Below are 23,985 nucleotides of genomic sequence, written 5' to 3'. Positions count from 1 at the left end.
TTCACCATTCAAATCAGTTGGTGCAACCATAGTTTTAATGCCTCTTCTCATGTGGGGGCAGTGTTAGACAGTCTCTCCAGGATTTCACTGTTTTTTTTGTGATTATTGCTGCCAAAAATGTTTGATTTTGCAGTGACTTCTCTCAAAAATTGCAATACAATTTGCAATATTTTATGTGCTCTTATTGTGGTAAGATTGCGGGAATAAGGAAAATTAGCAAGCAAAGGAAAAATTTGCAATTTTTTTGTAAACTGCTACCCATGAAGCATCCTATGTAATCACCTTCTTTGATAAAAAGCATACAGAAACAACTATATTTCAGTGCTTTTTTAATTTTATTTTCTGAACATGAGAAGCATGGGCTCAAAGTTATATAAAAAAGAAAATACTTTGCTCGAGCTCCATTTATAAGCCTTTATTACATAAACGTTAACCTCAACATTAGCACCAAATAAAATCACTTTTGACTGATTAGATGTTACAAGGTTATATTATAATACCTGAGATTTACAGGGGATTTGTGTTTATTTTGTTATCTTAAGTAGATTTGTGAAAAATTATGTAAAAGTCTTGATGTAAACTATGAAAGTCAAAACTTTCATCAGGGGACTACGTATTTTTTCTGCAGGGCCGGATTTGGTCCACAGACTGCAGTTTGCCTACCACTCTGATGTAGACTAACAAAACACTCCACAAAAATATCTTTAACTGGTAGTCCCGCTTATCAGAAACGTAGAAAGGCTATAAACCAAATGGCATTCCCAAATTTATCAATAAATACCATGAATACAGGCGATGTTTCTCACAAACTGAGGAAAACGGCCGCCATTATGGCTCAGAGTTGTACACGGATACAGTAAAAGGGCGATCCTGGTCAGAGCCAAAATGGCGCATTTTCCCTTTAAACAACCAACCAATTGAATTAATGGAATCTTTCTTCCACCCAATCACAATCCACGTGGAGGGCGGGACCTGCGGAGCTGGGAGGATCTGTTTTGGGGTGTTTTGGATCCGTGTAGCCAGGAAATCTTGAGAGGGAGTTGTCGCACAGAGTCGCTGAGCGTTTTTCTCCGTCGATTGGCACCGATCGCCGCCGCGCCAGCCGCAGCAATGCCCGGGATAGAGAAGCTGCCGATAGAGGAGACGCTGGAGGACAGCCCACAGGTAACGGTCCTCTTCCCTGGAAGCTCCAGCTAGCATGCTAACGTTACCCGCTTGAACAGGGAGGCTAACTGCCTTTGTAGGATCAGTGTTCATCGACAAACAGCGAGGCTAACTGTCTTTATAGGGGCAGTTTTAATGAACAAACAGCAAGGCCAACTGTCTGTGTAGGATCAGTGTTCATCAATAAATAGAGGAGATGAAGTTCAAGCAGCAGGCTGACCGCTAACGGCCCAGTTAACCGACTGATTGAACGGGATACATCAGCTGTGCATCGGCATCGAAAATGTGACGGCTATACCGATCAGCTGGCGGAGATGCGAAGTCAACATGTCAACGGGAGGCACAACATTCACTGTCAGTTTGCACATTAAATGATCCCGTTAAATGAATAGTTGGCAAGGCTGGCTACTTCCTTAGCCACTCGGCTGTTTCCCCTCCTTCCAGTGATCAGGCAGCAGTGTCATCCTGCTGCTCTCTGTTGTTGTCAGATGCCAAAGTCACGTAGTGCAGAAAGCTGCTGCTGCACTGCTTCAGATGGATTGACATTGAAACACAACCCAATCAGTGATGTTTCAGCAGTAATCCGTTAAAAAAATTCAATTATTTTTCAATTCACATGACTAAACTCTCTAACTGTAAAACTATCTAACTATAGTAGTTCAAACTAGCTCCACCTCCAGCAGCTACAACAATAACATGCTGCTTACACACTGATGCTTCAGTATTAATAATCTAATGATGTCATATATAATAATATATCAGTCAGAGGGACCAAACCACTACTTTTACCGCAATACTTTAACCACATCAAGCTGATATACTTATGTACTAGAAGGGGATTTTTCATACAGGACTCATACAGGTACTTTTACTTAAGTAAAGGATCTGAATACTTCTTCCAGCACTGCCTGGATAACTGCTATCAAAGCTGGTTATCAACAGGCTCAGTTAATTCTTGACTTCTCTGTCCAGCTGTGAGGTGAACTTCTAAAGTAGAAGCAACATCATCAGAACCAGTGGAGCATTTCATTTGACACAAGATGAAACTGAGATACATGTAGGGAAAGTTTATCATTGCTGCAAAATGTGATTTACAGTGAGGTGAAGTGTGTGTATATATAGAATGTAATTAAACAACAAGAATGTGATTTAAAAGCAGTTCAAAGTGGCTGCAATCAGACTAGTCATCTGACTAGTCTCTGCTAAAAAGAAGCATGAAGAAAATACTTTGTCCAGCGATCTGATTGGTCAGTAGTCCGGCTGTTGACACATTTTCATCTTATCCTCTGAACTGAACCTGCAGCGTAGGTTACCATGGTGATCTATCCCATTTAAAGTGAGGCAGCTTTGTGATGCCATTAAAGGATAGGTTAAAAAATGTTCAAGTCTGTCTTAAAACAACAGCCATATAAACACTGAAAGATGCTTTAATCATTCCTCCAGTTTTTCTGTGTCATTTGGTCCTTACACATCTGAAACTGCTGCTCTCTCTTATGGTGTCCCTCAAGGTTCCGTTGTGGGTCTTATTTTATTTGCTATATATATGCTTCCCTTAGATCATGTTATTAGCAAATTTAGATATCCTGTAAGCTGACGATATTCAGCTCTATGCCTCTTTTAAGCCTGATAATGACAAAATGTCTGTGTTGCACAACTGTCTGACTGCCATAAAGGACAGGATGTCTAACAACTTTTTACAGCTTGATACAGACAAGACAGAGGGTTTTATCATAGCTTCTGACAGTATAGCTCCCAAGGTTGCTCAGAGTATTGGGTCCCTTTTCTCAGCTGTTCAGTCTAAATCTCAGTGTTATATTTGATCAGGCTATGCATTTTGATCAGCATATTAAATCATTGACCCGTACATGTTTTTTCCAATTTAGAAATATCGATAAACTCAGGTCTGTTGTATTACAACCTGAGCTGGAGATGATTATTCACGCTTTCATATCATCCCAGCTGGACTATTGTAATTTCCTTTTCACCTGCCTGTCATCTCTGAACCCTCTACAAATGCTCCATATCACAGCTGTCACTTAGGTCTTCTGACCAGGGCCTACTGGCTGTCTATCGCTCTCAACTGAAAACAAAAGGTGATCAGGCCTTTGACGTAGTGGCTCCAATACCATTGAACTCTTTTACTTTAGACATACGGTCTGCAGTCTCTGTAGAAGCTTTTAAAAAGCAACAGAGCGCCCATCTTTTCAAATTGGCCTTTGTGTCACCTTAAGATGTCTAGTGATTGTTCTTTTGTGTGTTTCTTTTGGGGGTACCCTGTTGCCTGTGTTTTTGTTTGTATGTTTTATGCCTCTTTTTTTTAAAACTTTTATTCTTGTGAAGCACTTTGTGAATTTTATTTCAGTGAAAGGTGCTATACTAAATAAATTATTATTATTCATACTGGCTATTAAAAGATCCCCTTCAAATGTGCTTTCATTGTAAGTGATGGGGGACAAAATCCACACAGTCACAATTTTGTGCAAAAATGTATTTAAAAGTTTAACGCAGTCTGCGTTAGTCATATCAAGTGGATATCTGCCACAGACATTAGACAGCATTAAATAGCCTCTTTGTGTTTCCTCAGACAGTGTTTCCCCGTTGAGCTGCGGTTGAAGTATAGCAACAAAAAGAGGAACTTTGGCACTAAAAAGACAATAAAAAGAAAGAAATATATTTACTTGATTTGACTCATTTGGATGGCTGAAGCATCATATTAGCTTCAGATAAACTTTTAAACATATACATCAAACCAGCCTTCAGATATACTCAAAAATTCAAAATCGTATTGTTTTAGTGAGTTTAGAATGACAATAACAGAGCAGCTTGCTGGCGAGCTAAAGGCATGCAGTGAAGACACACCTTGACAACTGAACTGTACTGTGTGGAGAGGAAGCAGATGTGGATTTACATAGATAGATGTGAGTCTGGTATTTTGGCAGCTAACTTGCTGAGGTGTTATGGATTGTTAAAATGATTAACACTGACTTCATTTTTACCAGTTTCATTCTGTTTTTTTTATTTCTTTATGTAGACTCGCTCTCTGCTGGGAGTGTTTGAGGAAGACACTGCAGCCATCTCCAACTACTGTTCACAGCTCTATCAGGCCATGCAGAGGATTTATGATGCACAGGTACACACACAAACACACACACACACACACATGCACACGATTGACAGGTGTAGTGCCAACAGGATAACAGATATGGTCAGAACATACAGTACTTTAGGAAGTGGATGTTGGTTGGATAACAATGTGTCTCCAGCTGCTCACTGCCGTGTGCTGCTTTCTTTTCCAGAATGAGCTTAGTGCTGCAACACATCTGACCTCCAGACTGCTGAAAGAGTACGACAAACAGGTAGGCCAGTTCATACCAGCCACCGACCCTTTGACACCAGCCAAAACACTATAACGCTTGACATTACTTTTATCATACTACCCACTGGCCATTTAACATTAACCACAACCTTTATAACATGGGCTGTAACCCTTTAACTCTGTCCATCAGCCTTATGACACACTGATGACACAGCTTTATTATGGTAGCCTTTAGCCTTAGGCCGCATTCAGACCGAGATAAATCCATTCATGAAAAAATGCCCAATCACATACATGCAGGCACACATTCCTGGTGGATTCATTTGCAACATGAACAGAGCGTTTCTACCATTTACCTCGCAATCAATGATCCAAAAGATAAAATAGTTGCTGCCATAATAACTTTCTAGAGTAGTAAAATCCTGTATCTGAGTATTATTGACCAACTCTTCACTAACCACAGCCTTGCAACATAAGCCACAACATTATAACACTTGCCTTTTATCACTAGCTACCATCTTTATCACACCAGCTGTCAGCCTTATTACTCCATACTGGTCTACGCCTCTGGTTATGTGTCACACTGTTACATTTTAAGATTTTTCCGGTTAGAAAAGGTTGGAATTTTTGTTTTTATTTGCTTTTTATTCGGTTTTCTTTTAAAGAACACATATAAACAAAAGTGGTACATATATTCCAATCAGACACAAAACACACACTTTAGAGAATAAATAAATAAAAAATAAGCAACAACAAGAGGAGGATCCGTCTCTTAAACAAACTAAATCTACACACATATATACATATACATACACAGCTACGTATACACACACGTGCATAGTCGGCCGACACTTTGATCCAAAAAAAGATATGTTTACAGCTTTGTAATCATTGTGGTGACCTTTCCTCTCGAAACAACCTTATGTCAACACTTTTCTCTCTGACAAAGTATCTTGAAAACTGCCAGGAATTCACAAACTTCTATATGGTGTGTAACACGCTTATTTGCTGTGGCAGCGACATATCTTTCTCCCAGGAATCAATTTTGCTGTTGTTGTTGTTGTTGTCTGCAGCGTTTTCCTCTAGGGGGCGATGATGAGGTGATGAGCTCCACCCTACAGCAGTTTGCTAAGGTCATTGACGAGGTGAGTCAGAATACAAATACGCCACAGCAGGTTTGTTTGATCCCTCTGTACACAGGCAGGTTTTACCTGACATGATATGACAGCATGAGCGATTTACTATTAATATCTGTGAGAAGGAGATTTAGAAACACTGTTCTTCTTCTGTGGCCAAACTGAGGTCATTCAGCTGATTGACAGTTTGTATATTCCTTAACTTACACGCCATATTTTTTAATCTCTCTCTTTGGCTTCTTTCTAGTTGAGTTCCTGTCATGCTGTCTTGTCCACCCAGCTTGCAGATGCCATGATGTTTCCCATCACTCAGTTTAAAGAGAGAGACCTGAAGGGTAGGAAACACACACACACACACACACACACACACATACATGCAGGACACTACTAATACAACCCTGCCACACTGACAAACATCTGATGTTGCCAAATCACATTACATTGCTAAAAGTATGTGGACACCTGAATGTTACAGCCATATGTGATATTTGAAGATGTCATTCGAAAACCACCGGCATTAATCTGCTGCTGTAACAGCCTCGACTCCTCTGGGAAGACTTTAACCAGGTTTTGGAACCTGCAGGGATTTGATCCCATTCAGCCACAAGAGCATTAGTGAAGTCCAACACTGATGTTAGGCGATAAGACTTGGGTCACACTCAAGCTCCACACAGCATTCCTTTGTTACGACAAAGCTCAAAGCACACTGCATGTATTGTCTGAAATATTATTGTTTACCATAGCAATAAGTTTTCTCTTTGGAAGAGGCCCAAACGAGGTCCTCTAAGTTCCAGACGAAAAGTATACAAAAGTATGAGGACAAGGGCGTCCACATAAACAGAGACAACAAAATGATTTTTGTCTCTGTCTCTCTGCAGAGATCCTCACTCTGAAGGAAGTCTTCCAAATAGCCAGTGATGGTAAGTAAACACTGCTACTCAGCGCTGCAATTCATTTTCAATATCAATGTATTTAATATTTTAATCAAAGGACAAATAACAACAAGAGTCCAGAGACACAAGGAGTCATCTTCCAGTTGGCCGCTCTTTAGTCCCAACTGTCCTTAACTACCTTACTATGTTAATATTGCTTCTCAACTGCCGGGTAGAGTTACGTTTTTAATACAATGATTGTCTTACATCCATCTCAGGTACCAGAAGTAAATGTATCAATCTTACAACAGGACTTGAGGCTTCAGTGCACATATTCAAATAACATCCATCTAATGTCTCTTTGCAGCTCAGGCGTCAGGAGTCATTTAAAGTAAAACGAGATATTTAAACAAAGTAGCATCTTGTCTTAATGTCTAATGAGGATTTTCAGGGCAGTTGATGCAATTTTTTTTCAGACTAAACAATTTAGTCTTTTGGGATAGTGACTGTATCAGATTAGGCAATAGTCCAAAATTCGTGCCATGTGAGACATGTCGTGGACTGTTGGTCAGGACGAAAGAAGACATTTTGGGTTGCAAACGAGTAATCGATTAATCAGCACATTAATCAATAATTAGAATAATTGTTTGTTGCAGCCCAACTTCAATATCTTGCTCATCTGTTGAGGTTTGTACAGCTATAGGAAAGTCGTTGTTCTGTCTCAGCTGTGATTGGAGCATAAAGATGAAAGGGGCGGGGCATAGGGTTAGTCAGTTTCAGTCAAATAAAACAACAAATCTTCAAATCCTCACATGGGAATTGGTTTGGACCTATAAAAGTTATAATTTATGTTCATAATTTGCTTAAAACAATTAATGGATTATTAAAATTGCACCTAATAACGTTTATATGTTATTATGCAATTATTATGCAAACACACAGGATGTGTTTCTGAGGTTTTAGACCGTCGACCGAAACGTTTCAGTGGAGTTTTAATCTCTGAGGCAGCAGCAGTGAGTTTACTCAGTGTTTGTGGACGACATCTGTCCTGATCTGACTGAAGATGAGAAGTGGATTTGCTGTATAGTCACTATCTCTAACACAGACTCTGTCACAGTTGAGTTGCAGCAACACAAAGTTAAGTAACAGTTCGTCTGAAAGAACGAGATGTGCAGATCTCTCTGCATGTCGGTTTGGCTCCAGATTGTTGGCACATTTAGAGGAAATCACTTTTCTCCCAAAAGACTCATGATGATATTTAGTTACTCTTAAAGTCCATTTTCACCTTGTTTTTCTTGGTTACTGGTATTTCGTTTTTTTATCTTTTAAATTACTGCTTTATTTTTCTATCTTTTCCTGTGTTATTATGTAACATTACCAAAAATTGTTGCCTTCCTGTTTGGCTGTTTCTGCCTGCAGATCATGACACGGCCATTAACAGATACAGCCGCCTGTCCAAGAAGAGGGACAACGACAAGGTGACCAGAAACGCATAATTCAGTACTAATTTTATAATAAACTTCTAGGAAATGTTTTATTTTACAGGACTATAATTTCTAAATGATTTCCTTAGAACAACCGAATAATTACAGGGAAGATAAAGAGCTCTGAGACAGTTTAGTTTAGTTAGTGTGTTGAGTTTAGAAGCAGTTGTTGATTTCTAGAGGAATTACATTTAATTATTAGAAAATGTATTCCCCATATATGTTGAATTGTATGTTTGCCTGTTGACATTTTTTACTTTTTGCATCTGCAGCTGACCTGTAAAAGGTGACAAACAATTAATTGGAATTAATTAGTTGATTGTACCAATTGAACATGGCCGCCATCTTTTCTATAATTACAGTGTTCTTCCCAGCAAACTTCCTTTGAAATTGTTTGGAAAATATAGACCCTTTTAAAATAACACTTTGCCGTCTTATCATCCAGTGTTGAACTTGCAGAGGGTTAAAACTCACTGGAGATACTGGAGATTATCCATCACAGTGTGAACCATCGGTCAGCTCACTGATTGTTGGGCGTTAATGCAGCTGCGATTTGGGACTATTTTCAAATCTCTGCACTCTATCTGCAGCTAGTTTCAAATCTTTTTTTTTTTATGTGCAGAAATAACCTAAAACCAACAGCTGCTTGTCAGGAAGGAAATCATTTCCCTAATGGCTTGATTTAGAAAATATTCAGCAGTAGCCATGTACCAACATATAAAAACTTGATATATGTCAGTAGTTATTGTGATACTTACTGAAATACCAGTAAAGTCTGGTGCGTTGCAGATGCGGGCGGAGGCCGTGGAGGACGTCTACACCTCCCGCAAGAAACAGCACCAGACCATGATGCACTACTTCTGCTCACTGAACACACTACAGTACAAGAAGAAGACTGCTCTGCTGGAGCCGCTGCTGGGCTACATGCAGGCCCAGGTACACACACACACACACACACACACACACACACACACACACACACACACACACACACACACACACACACACACACACACACACGTCCTGCACACTAGAGGAATTTCAGACCATACGACCTTCAAAACCCAACAGACCGACCTAATGACCTAAATCATGAGGTCTCAAAGGCACCTTTATACAGTTGCCTTTGAGCCCCCTTCATTTTTAATATAATGATATAAATGTTATAATTTTTATAGAGCTGCTACAATTAATCGATTAATTGATTAGTCGGTCAAAAGAACATCAATCATCAAGCAAACTATTTTGATAATCGGGGAATCTAAAGCCAATCATGCTCTGGTTCCAACTTCTCAAATTTGACGATTCACAAATGTGACAGTAAATTAAACCTCCAGTTTAAATCACAGGATTTCGTCTCCAAAATCAAGTCAAGACAACCCTGATGACATCACTATGACATCATCAGTGGGTCATTTTTTTTAATGGTCCCTCAGAGCCACAGAAGACAAAATAAAACATTTTCACAGCTGAGTAGCACTAACCGCGACGAGTAAAATCCACCTGTAAAGTCTTTAAAATTTTAACAGACAGAATTGTGAAGCAGGCAGTGAACGTCAGATTGAAATCTTTTGAATCTGAGTTTTTCTGGTTTAGAGTTGAGAAAGTAACAGACACAAACCTGCTGATGTTCTTTATCTGTGTGTTTTTGTGCAGATCAGTTTTTTCAAGCTGGGATCAGAAAATCTCACCCAGCAGTGGGAGGACTTCCTGGGAACCATAGGAACCAGCGTCCAGAAGTAAGAACCTGCACACACTCACGCATGTTAATGATTTTTACTCAGAAATTTCAGCAACGTTTATGAGGTTTGGTGGTGGTGCGCTGTGGAACCTCCAGGAGCCAAAGAAAGATTTGATGATAAATTTATGTGATATGAAAATGAATCAAGAAGAAATCCTTGTAAGTAATTTAAAAATAAAGCTACTAGCAGTGATGAACAACTTAACCTCACATTGACAAAAATTTCCCTGAGCACTGATGGAAGATCAGATGGGTGTATTTCCTTCAAGCTGCTGCACTTTAACATGTGATAGAACAGAAGAAGTTTCCCTCAAGTTAAATTTGTAACTGAAAGAGGAAGAGTTCACACCTCAGATGATGAAGCACCTGCCTGCCGCTCAGAGGTTCTCGAGCATGAATGTATCTGCTCAGGGTGTCTGCAATTCCTTGAAAAGTCTTAAGATATCTGAGGTTACATTACCTACAGTAGACTCAAGGTCTTACATTTGTAAGTGGGTTTATAGAACTTATAAACCCACTTAAAGTAAAGATTTTGTAGTTTAGAAGAAATCGGAAATGGAAGCATGAAGAGACTGAACTCGGTGTGTTTGTGTGTGTGTGTGTGTGTGTGTGTACAGTGTGCGTCGAGAAATGGAGGAGGAGGTCGGACAGATGCAGCAGACCATCCAGCAGATGGAGATGTCATGTGACCCGCTGTACGCACCATGTGACCCTGACCCCGCCCACTCACCTGTCTGCCGCAACCTGACCAGGAAGCAGGGCTACCTGCACATTCGCAAGTAAGACACACACACACACACACACACACACACTTTTATTTAAGACTTTTATTTAATGTTCACAATAAAGCTCCTTTGTGTAGAATTGTTACATAATCATACCACCACTGAAATGATTCTGATGTCATAAGTTTTGTTTTTCTACTACTACTATTACTACTACAACTATCATCTGTCATAATGTCTTTTTACCACTGGGGGGTGCCAAAGATACAACATGTAGGGGCTTTAGAGGATAAATCCAATTTTTTACAGTTTGGATTGTATTTTGTAGTTTTGTGCATCATTTCTATTAGTAATAATAACATTGTACTTGTCTGATTGTTTGATTGTTCGTGTGTCTTCACTCGTCAGACTCCTTAGTGATATCAAAGTGTTCCCAGATCTCAGCAATTAACTTGGTGAATGCAGTGTTATTATGAGTGTTTCCTCCACACTGTGCAGCTCTACCAGCTGTGTCTTAGTAAGTTTTATGTCATTTTTCAAGACTTTAAGCGGTTCTTATGTCTGTCTGTCTGTCTCTCAGTAAGACGGGCCTGGTGTCGTCATCCTGGGAACGTCAGTACTTCTTCACTCAGGGAGGCAACCTGATGCAGCAGGGCCGGGGTGAGGTGGCGGGCGGGCTGGTCACAGACCTCGACAACTCCTCCGTCATGGCGGTGGACAGTGACGACCGCCGCTTCTGCTTCCAGGTCACTTCCTTCGACGGCAAGAAGTGAGAGGGGAAAACTATAACTATTTTCAAATGCTGGTGATTTATAGTAGAGTATCAACTCTGCTTCTAAAACTCATTTGAGTTTGGAGATTGATATCTTCTCATTTTGTGTTCTGTCAGAGTTGTGACGCTACAGGCAGAGAGCAGGAAGGACTGCGAGGAGGTAAGATGTTTTTTTTTTTTTTTTTTGTCATGTTAACTGTTCTGTTGTTTCCTCACCGCGTCTCTCTGCTTCTTCCTCCACCAGTGGATCTCCACCATCAACAACATCTCCAAGAGGATCTACCTGAGTGAGAACGCAGAGGTCTGTGTCTCACCTTTCTCATTAAATTAATTCCATTAGTCATAGTGGGAATTTTTGGCAGCTATTTTTAGGTGTAGTCTAGCCTCGTTCGAGACCTCTGAATCACCACCTGCACCTTTGATTTGTCCAGTGATCCTGCTTGGTGTTGTACCCGTTGATGACTGTTGCCTCCAGTCAGAGAAAACACTCACCGCCACATTCATGAGGAGGTCACATGACCTGGCACTACCACATTCACCTTACATCCATTAGCCACCAAAACTATTAACTACAACAACATGACTAGCTGCTCCTGACACTGTGCAGGAGAACTGATCTAATTAGCGCTGCTACGACCGCTAACAGTGGTTAATGTGTGTATAACTGTCATGGAAGAGAGTCATTTTCTTCCAGCTATGGCCGTCCTAAATACAATTACAAAATAACTTGTAAATCTGATCAAATATTTGCTTAAATTCAGGTGCAAGGTTTGTCACAAACATGATGTCAATTTATAAAATGAGTTCACATTTCCACTTCCAGCATAGACAGGAAATTACAAGACACAATGTCTTTGTTGCTAGGAAACATAAAGTGGATAGCAGCTTTTTTTAACATATTTTTTGACATTTTTTGCCTTTTATTAGAGTGTTGACAGTAGAGCTGACAGGAAATGAGCAGAGAGAGAAAGACACGGGGAACAACATGCAACAGAGGGCTCCACATTAGCAGCAGATTAATGCCTTTGGTTTTGGACAATAATCGACATATTGACACCAATTGGTTGATGCTGATAGCGCTGTCTTCCTATTGGCAGGAGCTGGCAGCCAGAGTGAACCAATCAGCTATTGAAGCTGTGACGCCATCGCCGTCCTTCCAACAGAGACACGAGAGCATGAGACCCAGCAGGTAGGACTGTGTGTGTGTATGTGTGTGTGTGTGTGTATCTGGCTAACATGACTACGCAGCTGGAAGGAGTCATTGACAACCTCATAATCTATCAGTTGAGTCAGACCTCCATCAGTAAGATCATACATATCTGTCCCTCTCTCTCTCTATTCCAGTAAAGGGCGTGCGGGCCGAGCAAGCAGTATAAGCTCTGTGGGCTCCGAGCCGTCGCCTGCCCTTTCCGTGCTCTCATTGGATGCGCTGGTTGCCCCGGATACACCCATCCAGTTTGACATAATCTCCCCCGTCAGCGAGGAGAACTCAGGACAGAACAAGACGGCAGCACAGTCCGGCAGGTACGTGTGTGTGTGTGTGTGTGTGTGTTGTTGAGCTCTGGTGCAATCCCAGTTAAGCCGTCATATTTCTGTTTCTGCTCTTAGTCTCAGAGTTTTCAAAATATTAAAGGGTCAGTTCACTCAAATTATAAATTCTTTTTTTTGCCCTTAGTGGTATCTATGGAGATGTTTTTATATGCTGAGGTTTTGAGATATTGGTCTCTGAGATTTGGTGCTCAAAATCTTTACATTTTACATTTACGATTTATATATAAAAATATACATTTAAAACTTAAACAACAGCAACATTTCTCTCCAGAAACCATGTCCTTGTAACTCTACTGGAGACACTTTTCATAAGAACTATTTTCTTATCAAACATGTAGCCCTGATGAAAGCTGCTGACACAGACCAATCAAGTTATTTGTGATCAATATTGGCAGCACCTGATCGATCAAAGTATCCATAATTTTTGCAAGTCTGAGAGCGGGAGAGTTTCAGTCTTTATGTGAAGGAGAAAGCTTCTGTCCTGTCTAGTTAATGTAGCAGCCGATGTTTGTTTTTAGTTTTTTAATATTTTACTTTGCTTTTTCAAAATTGAACATTTACATGTAAAACAGCAACACACACAAAAGTTATATATATATATGTATTTAAAACAAAAAAAACACTGATGTGTGTGTGTGTGTGTGTGTGTGTGTGTGTGTGTGTGTGTCAGAAGGAGTAATCCATTCGGAGAGTCAGGAGACAGCACATCAGAAGACAACGAAGGTACCGTCTGTTTGTCTCGTCTTGTTTTCCTCATGTTATTAATACTTTATTCAATATTATTATTAAAATAACAATTTGCATGAAACAGTGTTTTCCCTCCATTAGCAAATTCCACACTTGAAAACATACTTTGACAAATACTTTTTCTGTGTCCGCTGTCCAGACTCGATCCTCCACCAGCTCTTCATCGTTCGCTTCCTGGGCTCCATGGAGGTCAGGACTACCGAGTCAGCGGACGTCATCTCTGAGACCATGAGGCAGATCCTGGCAGCCAGAGCCATCCACAACATCTTCAGGATGACGGAGTCTCACCTGCTGGTCACCTGCGACTGCCTCAAGTACGAACCATTATGTGTGTGTGTATGTGTGTTTGTGTGTTTGTGTGTTTGTGTGTGTGTGTGTGTGTGTGTGTGTGTGTGTGTTTGTGTGTTTGTGTGTTTGTGTGTGTGTGTGTGTGTGTGTGTGTGTGTGTGTGTGTGTGTGTGTGTGTGTATGTATGTATGTATGTCTATCTTTGTGAGGATCTTGATCATTTTGGCAGCATATTTTGTCTGTTGATACTAATGATTTGCTTTTTGTTTTCAGGCTCATTGATCCTCAGACACAAGTCACTCGACTCAGGGTAGGACGACCTCTGTCTCTCTGGTTAAATGGTTTAAGTCTCATAAAGGTTTCTGATCGTTTATGCTCCAATCATCTCTTTCATCTCCCTCCCGCTGTAGTTCCCTCTCTCCAGCGTGGTTCAGTGCTCGTCCCATCAGGACAACAAGAGGCTGTTTGGTTTTGTTCTGCACTCGGTTAGCGGGCGGTCCGACAGCCGAGCCGTCTGCTACATCTTCGAGTCCAACAACGATGGAGAGAAGGTTGTCTTGTCTGCTCATCTGTTTGTCTCGCTGTCTACTCCTCTGTTTTATCTTTTATCCATCTAACTCGTCCGTCTTCTTCACGTGTTTCAGATCTGTGACAGTATCGGACTAGCCAAGCAGATAGCCTTCCACTCTGAGATGGTGAGACTGATCTGAAGCTTCTTACTGTAATGCTGGAGCTAATGCTAATGCTAACTCCCTCGCATTTTTGTGATGTTGTTGTTGAGGTTAATTATTTTTGTTGTGTTATTGTCGTTTTTGTCGTGTAGGACCGTAAAGCAGTGGAGAAGAGGAAGGAGCAGGACAAGGCCAAAGAGAAACAGCAGGAGGAACTCAGCAAGCAGAAACAGATAGAGAAGGTGACCTTTGACCTTTAATCCTAACCCCACACTTAAACATAGTTGTTTACTTAACTAACAGATATATTAGGTGACCTTTTAACCCCTGATCTGTTTGTCAGGGCCTGCTGTCGATGCAGGTTTTGCAGATGATGCATCATCCTCAAATCTACATTTCTTGATGTGTCCTGATGACACATTTAAGGCTGCAACAAAATTAGTAAATAATCTATAATTTAATAATTCATCTGATTCGAAATTAAAAATAATCACAATCACGTCTTTAAAATTGCTCATTGTGTCTGAAAAACAATCAAAACCTCCCCTTCAAGAGGCCAAAACAAGCAAATATTTCATATTTTTGCTTGATAAACAAAACTTTTAATTGATTTCAAAATTCATTATTAATTTTCTGTTGTGCCATAAATCAAATAAATTAATGTAAATTAATAAAGAATACATAAAAACCTACAGTACAGGGACACATTTAACATAATTTGTTTCTTTTTGTCAGAGTTTTGATATTTAATTTCAGTTTTGTGTTTTTCCTCGTTTTGACTCGCAGGATCTAGAGGAGCAGAGCCGTTTGATCGCCGCCTCGAGTCGTCCTGCTAACCCTCCAACCTCTGACGGACAGTTCCTAGTGCTCAGTAACAGCCAATCAGAGGACAGCGATGCTGGGGAGGAAGGGAAGAAGAAGGGCGAGTCTGAAGCCTAACGACACGCAGAGGATGCATGTTTTCCCACCCAGGCAAGTCCCAGCTGGTACTGTTAAAGCAACAGCTCAGGAATCAGAGGAGGGGAAGCACCACCCGCCCACCCGGGCTGCTTGGAGCTGAAAAACATGTGTTCCCCTGCTGCTGGACTCTTAAAAAAAAAAAAAAAAAAAACGGAGGATAAACAAAACGCAGCCTCGCTATAAGAGGAGGAGGAGGAGGAGGAGAAGGAGGAGGAGGAGGAGGAGGAGGAGGGTAGGCATGGAAACGTGTCGTCATGGACTCATGTTTTACTCTGTGTGTAAAAACGCTGCTTTTTATACTGGCTATATCCAGAAACTGACGCAAATATAGATTAACCTGCAAGTTTTTTTTTGTTTTTTTTGTTTTATTTTATAAAAAGAGCTAACAGCAATTACAGAGGATATAAAGCAAAACATCATGTGAGGAGTAATGAACCAGGATCTGAAGGAGACACGTAAGAAGACACAGAAGTCAGATTCAGACGGTGTCACATCCCCTCTCTTATGTTCTTTCATTGGTCCAAGAATTTAGGGTCAGCCACTAAGCCCCCGCCTCCCGCTGCCGATGCTGAAGGGCACTCGAGGGCAGGAGGCGACGGTTTCTCTCTGACCACTACGAGATCTTGAAGGGCAACATGACACCTCAGCTGTTTTCTCTATCAGTGTTGTTGTTAAAACGTGTGAGATATGATGTCGTAACACAAAAAGAGAAGAAAGGGAGATTTTTAAAATCCTTCCTGTTATGATGTGTTCATCAGCTGACCATTTTTAAAGCATCTTACAGTATTTCAGATTTTTTTTTTCTTTCCTTTCTCCTCACCAGTCATTGGTTTAAAATCAACTAGCTGAATCATCATCACAGTGAACATCATGACTTTTAGTGTATGAGTGGAAAAGTCTTGCATCGCCACGTCACAACAGCAGCATCATGTTTGTTGTGATTTACTCGACTCAAGCAAGTCTTAAATGTCTCAAGAGAAACCACATTCAGATCTGAAACATCATCCAGTCAGCATTGATTTGGTGACTTGCAGGTCAAAAGACTGTCCAGCTGTCTGGGGTAAAAATTTGGCCGAATTTGGTTGAGAAAATAAAGTTTTTCAGACGTTTAGTTGCCAAAATGACTCATACTAGCAGCAGGATGTTATTTATCAGCTCCTTGTGATGAGATCTGATAACTCTACGGTTAAATTTAGGCAGAAAAAGCTGCTTGGTTAAGGTTAAGAAACCATTTCAGTGACTATATTTCAACGTGTAGTTATGAACTGCTTCACAGTGAGATGCAGTCATAAAAATGCTGTTGAAACAACAAGCAAAAATAACTTTTCCACTAAATTCAGCCCAGTTTTTACCAGAATTCTTGACTCATTGACCAGGAAATCATTAAATCAGCGCTACCTGAGTACGTTATGCCTCAGAAACACAGATATTTGGCAGAAATTACTGCAAAAACTAGTATTGAAAACTTAAAAAAATATTGACGAGCACCAGATGTTTCTATTATCATAGCAGTTATGAATGAAACACTGCAAACTCAGGAGGTCAGTATGGGTCAAATTGTGCTCATCTGGGGTCAAAGGTCAGCTCTATTTTAGCCACAGTGCAAATAATTTGGCCCCAACTCCTCTTTAATCTAACAAGAACACGAACCCGACTGTAAAATGACGTCTTCAATGACCTCCAGTGCCAACATTAACTCGTTTCACAGTTCCTCTTATTCCATATTTCTGTATTTGTTGAGGTAATTCTAGAAAAACACAAAATATCTTGCGTCCTAAATTACGTCATGCCGTTTGTACGCAGTGTGTTATTAGCATGTTGTCAGGACCAGCGCCAACATGGCTGCCACAGAGAAATGTGACGGTCAAAGAAAACACAGCAGCAGACCAAGACAGAGTGAAAATGTGATTTAAAAAAAAAAATTTTTTTTTAAGGCTTTTACTCTAAAATGAGATGTCTGCAACTTTGGCTTCTGCCTCTTAGAAAACGAATAGTTGCATGAAAGTAATGCTCATTAACTAGAATCTCATACAGCTCAGCTCTGCTCCAACAGTTTGAAGATTTTAGGCCTCAAAAGGAAGCCAAAGATGCTTCGCTTGCATTTCTTTGTCCATTTTAGCTTTGTTGAAACGCTGGTCTGATGTTGTGAAAAGTCAGAAATTGACAATCTCCTCACGTTTACCGTTAAATAATAAGTTTAATAAAAAAAAAAAAAGGAAGCTGTTCACATTTTCCGCCAAATGCCAGCACATCAGAGTGTTCCTCTTCTTCTTTTTACATATATTTATCTCTTGGTCATTGTTTGGGGCCTTTTTATGTTTTTCACAGTTTTTATCCATTAATCTGCCTTTATCCAGAGTGATTATCTGTAGAAAAACAACAGAATAAGCTTCAGTTCCAAGATTTTAGACATTTAAATGTAGGGATGACAAAATATCAGAGGTCAAAGCCTCCTAACAACAGACAAAACCTCTTCAGTCAGCTGTCGGGGAATCAGCGCGGTGAAGGCATTTCTCGGTATCTAAATCAGAAATTACTGAAGATGATTTTATTTTTCTGTCGTTTTGTTTTGGGAGGATGTTTTTTCTTGCTGTAACCCGGTGAAGGACTCGTGTTGATGGAGCTGCACTTTACTGACGCAGAAAAGCACGACAGGATTGATAATGTTGAACTGTAAATATGTTTAAGTGATTGATGTTCCAGTGTCATAAATAATAATAATAATAAAAAAAAAAGGCTTTTCGGTGATAAATAAAGCACTAACTCCACCCGCCTGAGTCAGTCTGCTGGTGTTGTCAGATCAAACGAACCTCCACGAGTTATGAGAGCTTTCAGAAACGTCTTGCAAATGTAAATTTAGAACACATAATTGGAAAAAAAAAGTAGTTTAAATCACTAAAAAGACTTATAACTCCACAATTTCCAAAAAGTAATAAGACACATTTAGATGTAATGTCATCAATATGTGTGCTGGTTCAGCAACAGCTGGCCAGTAACAGCTCCAGTTACTGCACTGTGGTTTAAACCATTTAACCTTTAAATCACTATTAACCCATTACTTTGAGGTATTACAACTGTTCATCCATCACATTTATCTTAATATTTCCACCATTAATCCACATTAATACAATTTTTTTAACAAGCTAGTTCAACTGTTCGATTACTTCAAGCTAATTAACTTTTTAAACCGTTAATCTGTTATTTTTAGCTATCTATCTTAATTTATCCATGAGAAGAGTTCAGTTGCCATGACTTTAGGTATCTATTCACACCATATTAGCCAACTATTTCACCATCTATTCATTACTTTTGGCTATTTCAACTGAAGTCTTACTTCAAGCTAACTATATCTAGCTATACTATCAAATTAAATTTCTAATTAGTTTGCTGAAGTTGCTGTAATATGATCATTAAAATGATGGTAATTCCTTTGAACTGATTATTAAGAGTTGGTGCTTAAGTCCAAATTCCTTCAGCAGAACACAAACCAAACTCTTTACATTTTTTTTGAGTATTTAAAACAAAATCACATAATTGTAGTCTGTATTAAAATAAAACAAACTGTCAGTCATAACAACTTTATTAAAAAATAAATGTGAAAAAAATTAAACATTTTAGAAATATAGATTTTACATTTTCATAAAGCCTTATCTAGTACATGTTTAAAAAAACAACCCATAATTTCACAGAAATACAATCGATTATCCATAGCAACAAAATGTCTGTAAGTATAAATAACTGTGATCTTGTGTTTCCGTGTTACAAAGATATTTTATTGTAAAAAAAACTAATTTGTAGACGTCATACAAGAAACATAAGTTTTTTTAATAAATAAGTAATTAAGAGTAAAATCACTTCTGACAGATGAACTGAATATTAACTAGTTAAATAATAAAGAATTTATAAACAGGTGAAAAGATAAAAGAGAATCAGTGAAGTTAAATTTATTTTCCAAAATGATCCGTCTGGTTGTCTAAAACGTGGTTCCCAATTTTAGAATTGAGAAACATTTGACTTCAGTGCTGCTGCGTCATTTTATCAGTTGCGATCAATGAATTATTGTGATATTTGTCTTCATTTCACATTGATTAACTAATTTCCTTTCTGGTGATATCAGAGACAATATCATACTGGTTTTATCATCTACATATATATGAAAACAAATAAAAACACATTGATGTCTGTCTTGTAGAGCCAATTATAAAGTCAGCAGGACATGAAGGAATGTTTTATACGTTCAGACATTTCAGAAGAGGAAAACACTGCAGTGAATTCACCAGTAACAGCAATTTGAGGTAATAAAACAACGTATGTAGTGTAATGAAAGCTGAAAACATCTGCTGCAGGTATTTCTGGTTAATTTCAAGTACATAAAAAGAACTTAAACCTTTAAATTCTTCTAAAATGACACTTATGTGGCACAAACTGTAACTGTATTTTCCAGAAGGAAGCTGTGATCTACGGTGTTTTCTGTGTGCTGTGAACGCAGCAGTAAAATCTCTTTGTGACAACGTGGATCCTTGATGTTTCTCTTCTACACCGGCTCAGCTGAGTTCACAGCAGACTGCCTGATGTGCTTAAAGACGCAGCAGGAAACCAAAATAAAGCGGAAGACTGGAGCTCCAGATCAGCTTCTTCTGTTTTCCAGGATCTGGTTGGAAAGCCAGTCCAGACCCTCGTACAGACCTGCGCCACTCACAGCGCAGCACGACTGGACAAACCACTGCACAGACACACAGAGATACAAAGTCATGAGCGTAGCTGCAGTTTCAGACAAACCTACACTGTTTAATGGGGATTTCTCCTTTTTAGCCGCGTTAGCAGTACGGCTGTATGGATGGTAATGACGGTCTGTTCACCACTTTGGTCCAGACTGAAATTTCTCAATTATTTGATGGATTGCTGTGAAATTTGTTACAGACACTTGTGGTGCCCAGAAGAAAAATCCTGCTGACTTTGGTGAACCTCTGGAGCCACCATGAGGTTCACTTTTATGATTTCGGAGTGACATTAAGAGTTGTGAAGTTGTAGGGGCCGCTGGTTTTAGGTGTTTTTTCCCTATTCTGTATCTCCTCAGTGTTATTGAACATAGAAACTCTGCCAGATAATGTCCAAATTCTCTGATTCCAGCTTCTAAAATGTGAATATTTTCTGGTTTCTTTAGTCTTCTATGATCAGAAACTCGATATCTTTGGATTGTGGACTGCTGGTCGGGACAAAACAAGACATTCGAAGAAACGGTGATCGACATTTTTCACCATTTTCTGACATTTTATGGACCAAACAACAAATCGATTAATTGAGAAAATAATCAACGGATGAATCGCTGAAAATAATCGTTAGCTGCTGTAGATGTGAACATTATTTACAGGTGAGAAACTGGTTGAGTACAGCCTCACAGCTCTGCTAGCATGGCTGAAATACACTATAACTGAAACCACTACCTATTTACTCTATTATGCACTATAGTTACCCTCCAGGATTAGTGAGTGTCGGAGCCATATATTTGATTTGTGTTAAATGTAATATTCCTCTCAAACACTAGGGGGCTGTATAGTAAAGACCAGACTGGTTACAGGTTATTTCAGGTCATCCCAGGTTATCACAGGTGTTGCTCAGATTTATTGTTTGGCTGTATTTGTTTTAAATGACGAACAATATAGACAATGAACATTGGTAAGAAAATAAACACAGTATATATGAAGAATTGGAAAAGATTGAATATAGTTTCTGAGTACATGTCTTAACAATGAAGCCCATTAGCAGCCAGTAGTGGCTAAAGTTTAAGATTTAGTCACTACAGTAAGTGTGAATCTCAATTTAATGCTCACATTTGTTACATAGTCAGTAGTGACTGAGTGAAGGAGGGAGGGAGTGATTTCGGTTGTTATACCAACACGCTTCAGGACAATAACAAGTTGAAGAGAACTTGATATTATGAACATTTTCTTTCAGTATATGTAAGATGATTTTACAGGTTAATTACAGGTTAATTTGTTACCTACCGGCTGTGAGACTCCTGATAGGCTCAGGGCCTCTGTGATGTCACTGACTGGCATGGCTCTGGGTAAATCCTGTTTGTTAGCAAATACCAGTAAGGCCGCGCCCCTCAGTTGGTCTTCTCCTAACTGCAACACACACACACACATATAACCGTGGTCATCGTGCTGCTATGGAAACAAGACTCACATTGTTATAAACTGTAATGTTTCTTTAAATGATTAAAGAAAAAGTGATACCATCCTTTGCAGCTCGTCAGCAGCTTCTTTAATCCTCTCAGGGTCGTTGCTGTCGACAACAAATATCAGACCCTGAAGAAGACAAACAGACATTACTGTAAATGTCCTGCGATAACAGCAGATGTAATAGAAGTAACGGCAGTAGTATTACCTCTGTGTTCATGTAGTAATGTCTCCACAGGGGTCTGATGACAGTCTGACCACCAACATCCCAAACTGTAAAACGGATGTTCTTATACTCCAGTGTCTCTACATTAAAGCCTGCACACACACACACACACACACACACATATATAGATGAGTTTATCTCATGATTTTGTATTTATTTTATATTTTGTTGAATCACGTGTATTTGTATAAACAGGTGGAGGCTGACCAATAGTTGGGATGGAGGTGACGACCTCAGCCAGCTTCAGTTTGTACAGCAGAGTGGTTTTACCCGCTGCATCCAGACCCACTGCAGAAACACACACACACACACACACACACACACACACACACACACACAAAGAGACAAAGAAAGCACTGCAATTAGCAAGTAGAGCTACTGCTGTTATTACCGCTGTTGCTATTGCTGTTACTAGTTACCAGTAGAGTTAGTAGGATAAAAAGTAAAAGTACTTATGCAGAAGAAATAAGTGCTTTTTAAAGCTACAACTACACACTAAAAGTCTTTGGGTTAAATTTTTACCCAGTTTGGGTCAATGTAGCACCAGCACAATACTGGGTTAATGTCATCCAGAAAGCCACTCAAGACAAGCGGTTGTTTTGACTCAGTTTTAGTGTTATTTTTCATTTTACTGTTTGGTTATTTACCCAAACTGAAGCTTGTTATAATCTACACTTTTTAAACTTACATGTCATGGTTTGTTATTGATTATTAATAACTTGTTAAACAATAAATTTGTGGCAGTTTTTAGCTGAAGCTTGTTGTGTTTGTAACACTGGGTCACAAAGAGCTACTGGTTAAAGTTAACCCAGTTTTGTATTAGTGCTTTACCCAAACTGGGTAAAATTTAAATTTTGGCCATTATTTTCTTGATTAATCGATTAATCAATTGGTCTATAAACAGTCAGAAATGCCTGATGTGTTACAAATGACCATCACATCATCACATTGGTCGGTCAAAACAAAACAGAATTAAATTACTACAATATAAGACAAAGAAAAGCAGCAAATTTTCACATTTAAGAAGGTAAGGTCATTATATGTTTGGCATTTCTGCTTCAAATGGACTTGGGCGATTAATTGATTACCTAAATGATTGCTGATTAATATTCTGTTGATTGACTAATAAGTAACTCTTGCAGCTTCAGTGCTTATACTGCTATATATTATATAATATATGGATTATTGTTATTGATGCATTAATGTGTGAGTAGCACTTTACCATCGTAGTTGGAGCTAATTTGAACTATTTTATAAACTCATCATATATTTTGCACATTAAATCTTAAAGTAACTAAAGTGTAGTCGCGTAAAAAGTGAAATACACTGCTAATTAAGGGAACACTTAATCGTCAGAGTTAAACACCAAGTCAGTGAAACTTCAGGGATATCAATCTGTCCATTTAGGAAGCGCAAGTGATTGCGAATCAATTTTTTAAAAAAGTGCGATATTTCCAACTGAACTGTCAGATTTTCATTGTATTGTATAATAGTATTTAGCTGGAACTAGTGAATGTTTCACATTTTTACTTGAAAAAACACACAAAAAGGAAATAAAGGCAAAAAGGAATAAAAATGACATTAAAACTATAAAGCTGCTGTTAGTACAGTACTCCACTGCTTAAAATGACTACAATTAGCCTATTAAAGCAATAATAAACGTCACCATAGTGAAGTTATTGATTTTCAGAGTTAATAATATTATTGCTGAAATCAAATCTCACCCATTAAAATCCTGACAGGTTTCTTGGCGGTGAATCTGGAGAAGATGTGTGAGATGAAGACGCCCATGGCTCAGGTAGAAAGCTCCTCCTCGGCAGCAGCTCGGTGTCTCTGTCGGTGTGTGTCGGTGTCTCCGGTTTTATAGAGCAGCAGCAGCGTGTTTGTTTGTGTGTTATCCATGTCATCATCCCGGTTGCTGTCAACTTGGTACACGGTGGCAGCGGAGGAGCAGGCAGCATTGACACCTCACGTAAAAAAGTTTTCCTAGGAGGGCGACGGAATGACCCGCCCTACTCTGACTATGATTGGCCAGTATCATTGCCTTCGTTGATAAGATTGGTTAGATTTGGGATTAGGGTAAGGGCCAGAGCCAATCAGAGGTAGAGTAGGGCGGGTCTTCGCGGATAATTCCGTCGCCATCCTAAGAA

At 39.3% G+C, this 23,985-nt stretch overlaps 2 protein-coding genes across 3 annotated transcripts; one reads left to right on the top strand and one right to left on the bottom strand.

Moving 5' to 3' along the window:
* The first annotated feature begins 413 nt into the window (after positions 1-413).
* Positions 414-18,195, top strand: appl1 (adaptor protein, phosphotyrosine interaction, PH domain and leucine zipper containing 1). Of its 2 annotated transcripts, none has more exons than XM_044348599.1 (22): positions 414-1,164; positions 4,196-4,294; positions 4,461-4,520; positions 5,554-5,625; positions 5,864-5,951; positions 6,495-6,536; positions 7,908-7,966; positions 8,762-8,908; positions 9,629-9,711; positions 10,331-10,492; positions 11,019-11,207; positions 11,328-11,370; positions 11,455-11,511; positions 12,308-12,399; positions 12,555-12,734; positions 13,435-13,484; positions 13,648-13,822; positions 14,070-14,106; positions 14,207-14,347; positions 14,441-14,491; positions 14,620-14,709; positions 15,254-18,195. In XM_044348599.1, the coding sequence occupies exons 1-22, from the start codon at positions 1,111-1,113 to the stop codon at positions 15,404-15,406; spliced, it is 2,124 nt and encodes a 707-aa protein (XP_044204534.1). In that variant the 5' UTR covers positions 414-1,110; the 3' UTR covers positions 15,407-18,195. The 2 variants fall into 2 exon arrangements, with proteins under 2 accessions (XP_044204534.1, XP_044204533.1); XM_044348598.1 differs by having other exon boundaries at positions 415-1,164; positions 13,432-13,484.
* Positions 18,196-19,039: 844 nt separating this feature from the next.
* LOC122980524 (ADP-ribosylation factor 4-like) lies at positions 19,040-23,985 on the bottom strand. Its single transcript, XM_044348600.1, has 6 exons — positions 23,560-23,985; positions 22,043-22,123; positions 21,818-21,927; positions 21,667-21,738; positions 21,433-21,555; positions 19,040-20,150 (listed from the first exon to the last, which is right to left on the bottom strand). Exons 1-6 carry the CDS (start codon positions 23,624-23,626, stop codon positions 20,055-20,057), a joined length of 549 nt encoding a protein of 182 aa, XP_044204535.1. The 5' UTR covers positions 23,627-23,985; the 3' UTR covers positions 19,040-20,054.

This window comes from Thunnus albacares, chromosome 4, assembly GCF_914725855.1.
Source record: "Thunnus albacares chromosome 4, fThuAlb1.1, whole genome shotgun sequence".
NCBI classification, from domain to species: Eukaryota; Metazoa; Chordata; class Actinopteri; order Scombriformes; family Scombridae; genus Thunnus; species Thunnus albacares.
Note: the sequence above shows the minus strand (reverse complement) of the source record. Positions and strands in the feature narration are given on the sequence as shown.

Excerpts from the sequence above, each read along its gene's own strand:
- LOC122980524 (XM_044348600.1), bottom strand. The coding sequence starts at position 23,626 with ATGGGCGTCTTCATCTCACACATCTTCTCCAGATTCACCGCCAAGAAA. Across the intron at positions 21,739-21,817 it reads ATTACTACATGAACACAGAG|GGTCTGATATTTGTTGTCGA; the intron begins GTAATACTACTG and ends TGTCTTCTTCAG. Across the intron at positions 21,556-21,666 it reads CTGACGAGCTGCAAAGGATG|TTAGGAGAAGACCAACTGAG; the intron begins GTATCACTTTTT and ends TGTGTGTTGCAG.
- appl1 (XM_044348598.1), top strand. The coding sequence starts at position 1,111 with ATGCCCGGGATAGAGAAGCTGCCGATAGAGGAGACGCTGGAGGACAGC. Across the intron at positions 1,165-4,195 it reads CGCTGGAGGACAGCCCACAG|ACTCGCTCTCTGCTGGGAGT; the intron begins GTAACGGTCCTC and ends TTCTTTATGTAG. Across the intron at positions 4,521-5,553 it reads TGAAAGAGTACGACAAACAG|CGTTTTCCTCTAGGGGGCGA; the intron begins GTAGGCCAGTTC and ends TGTTGTCTGCAG.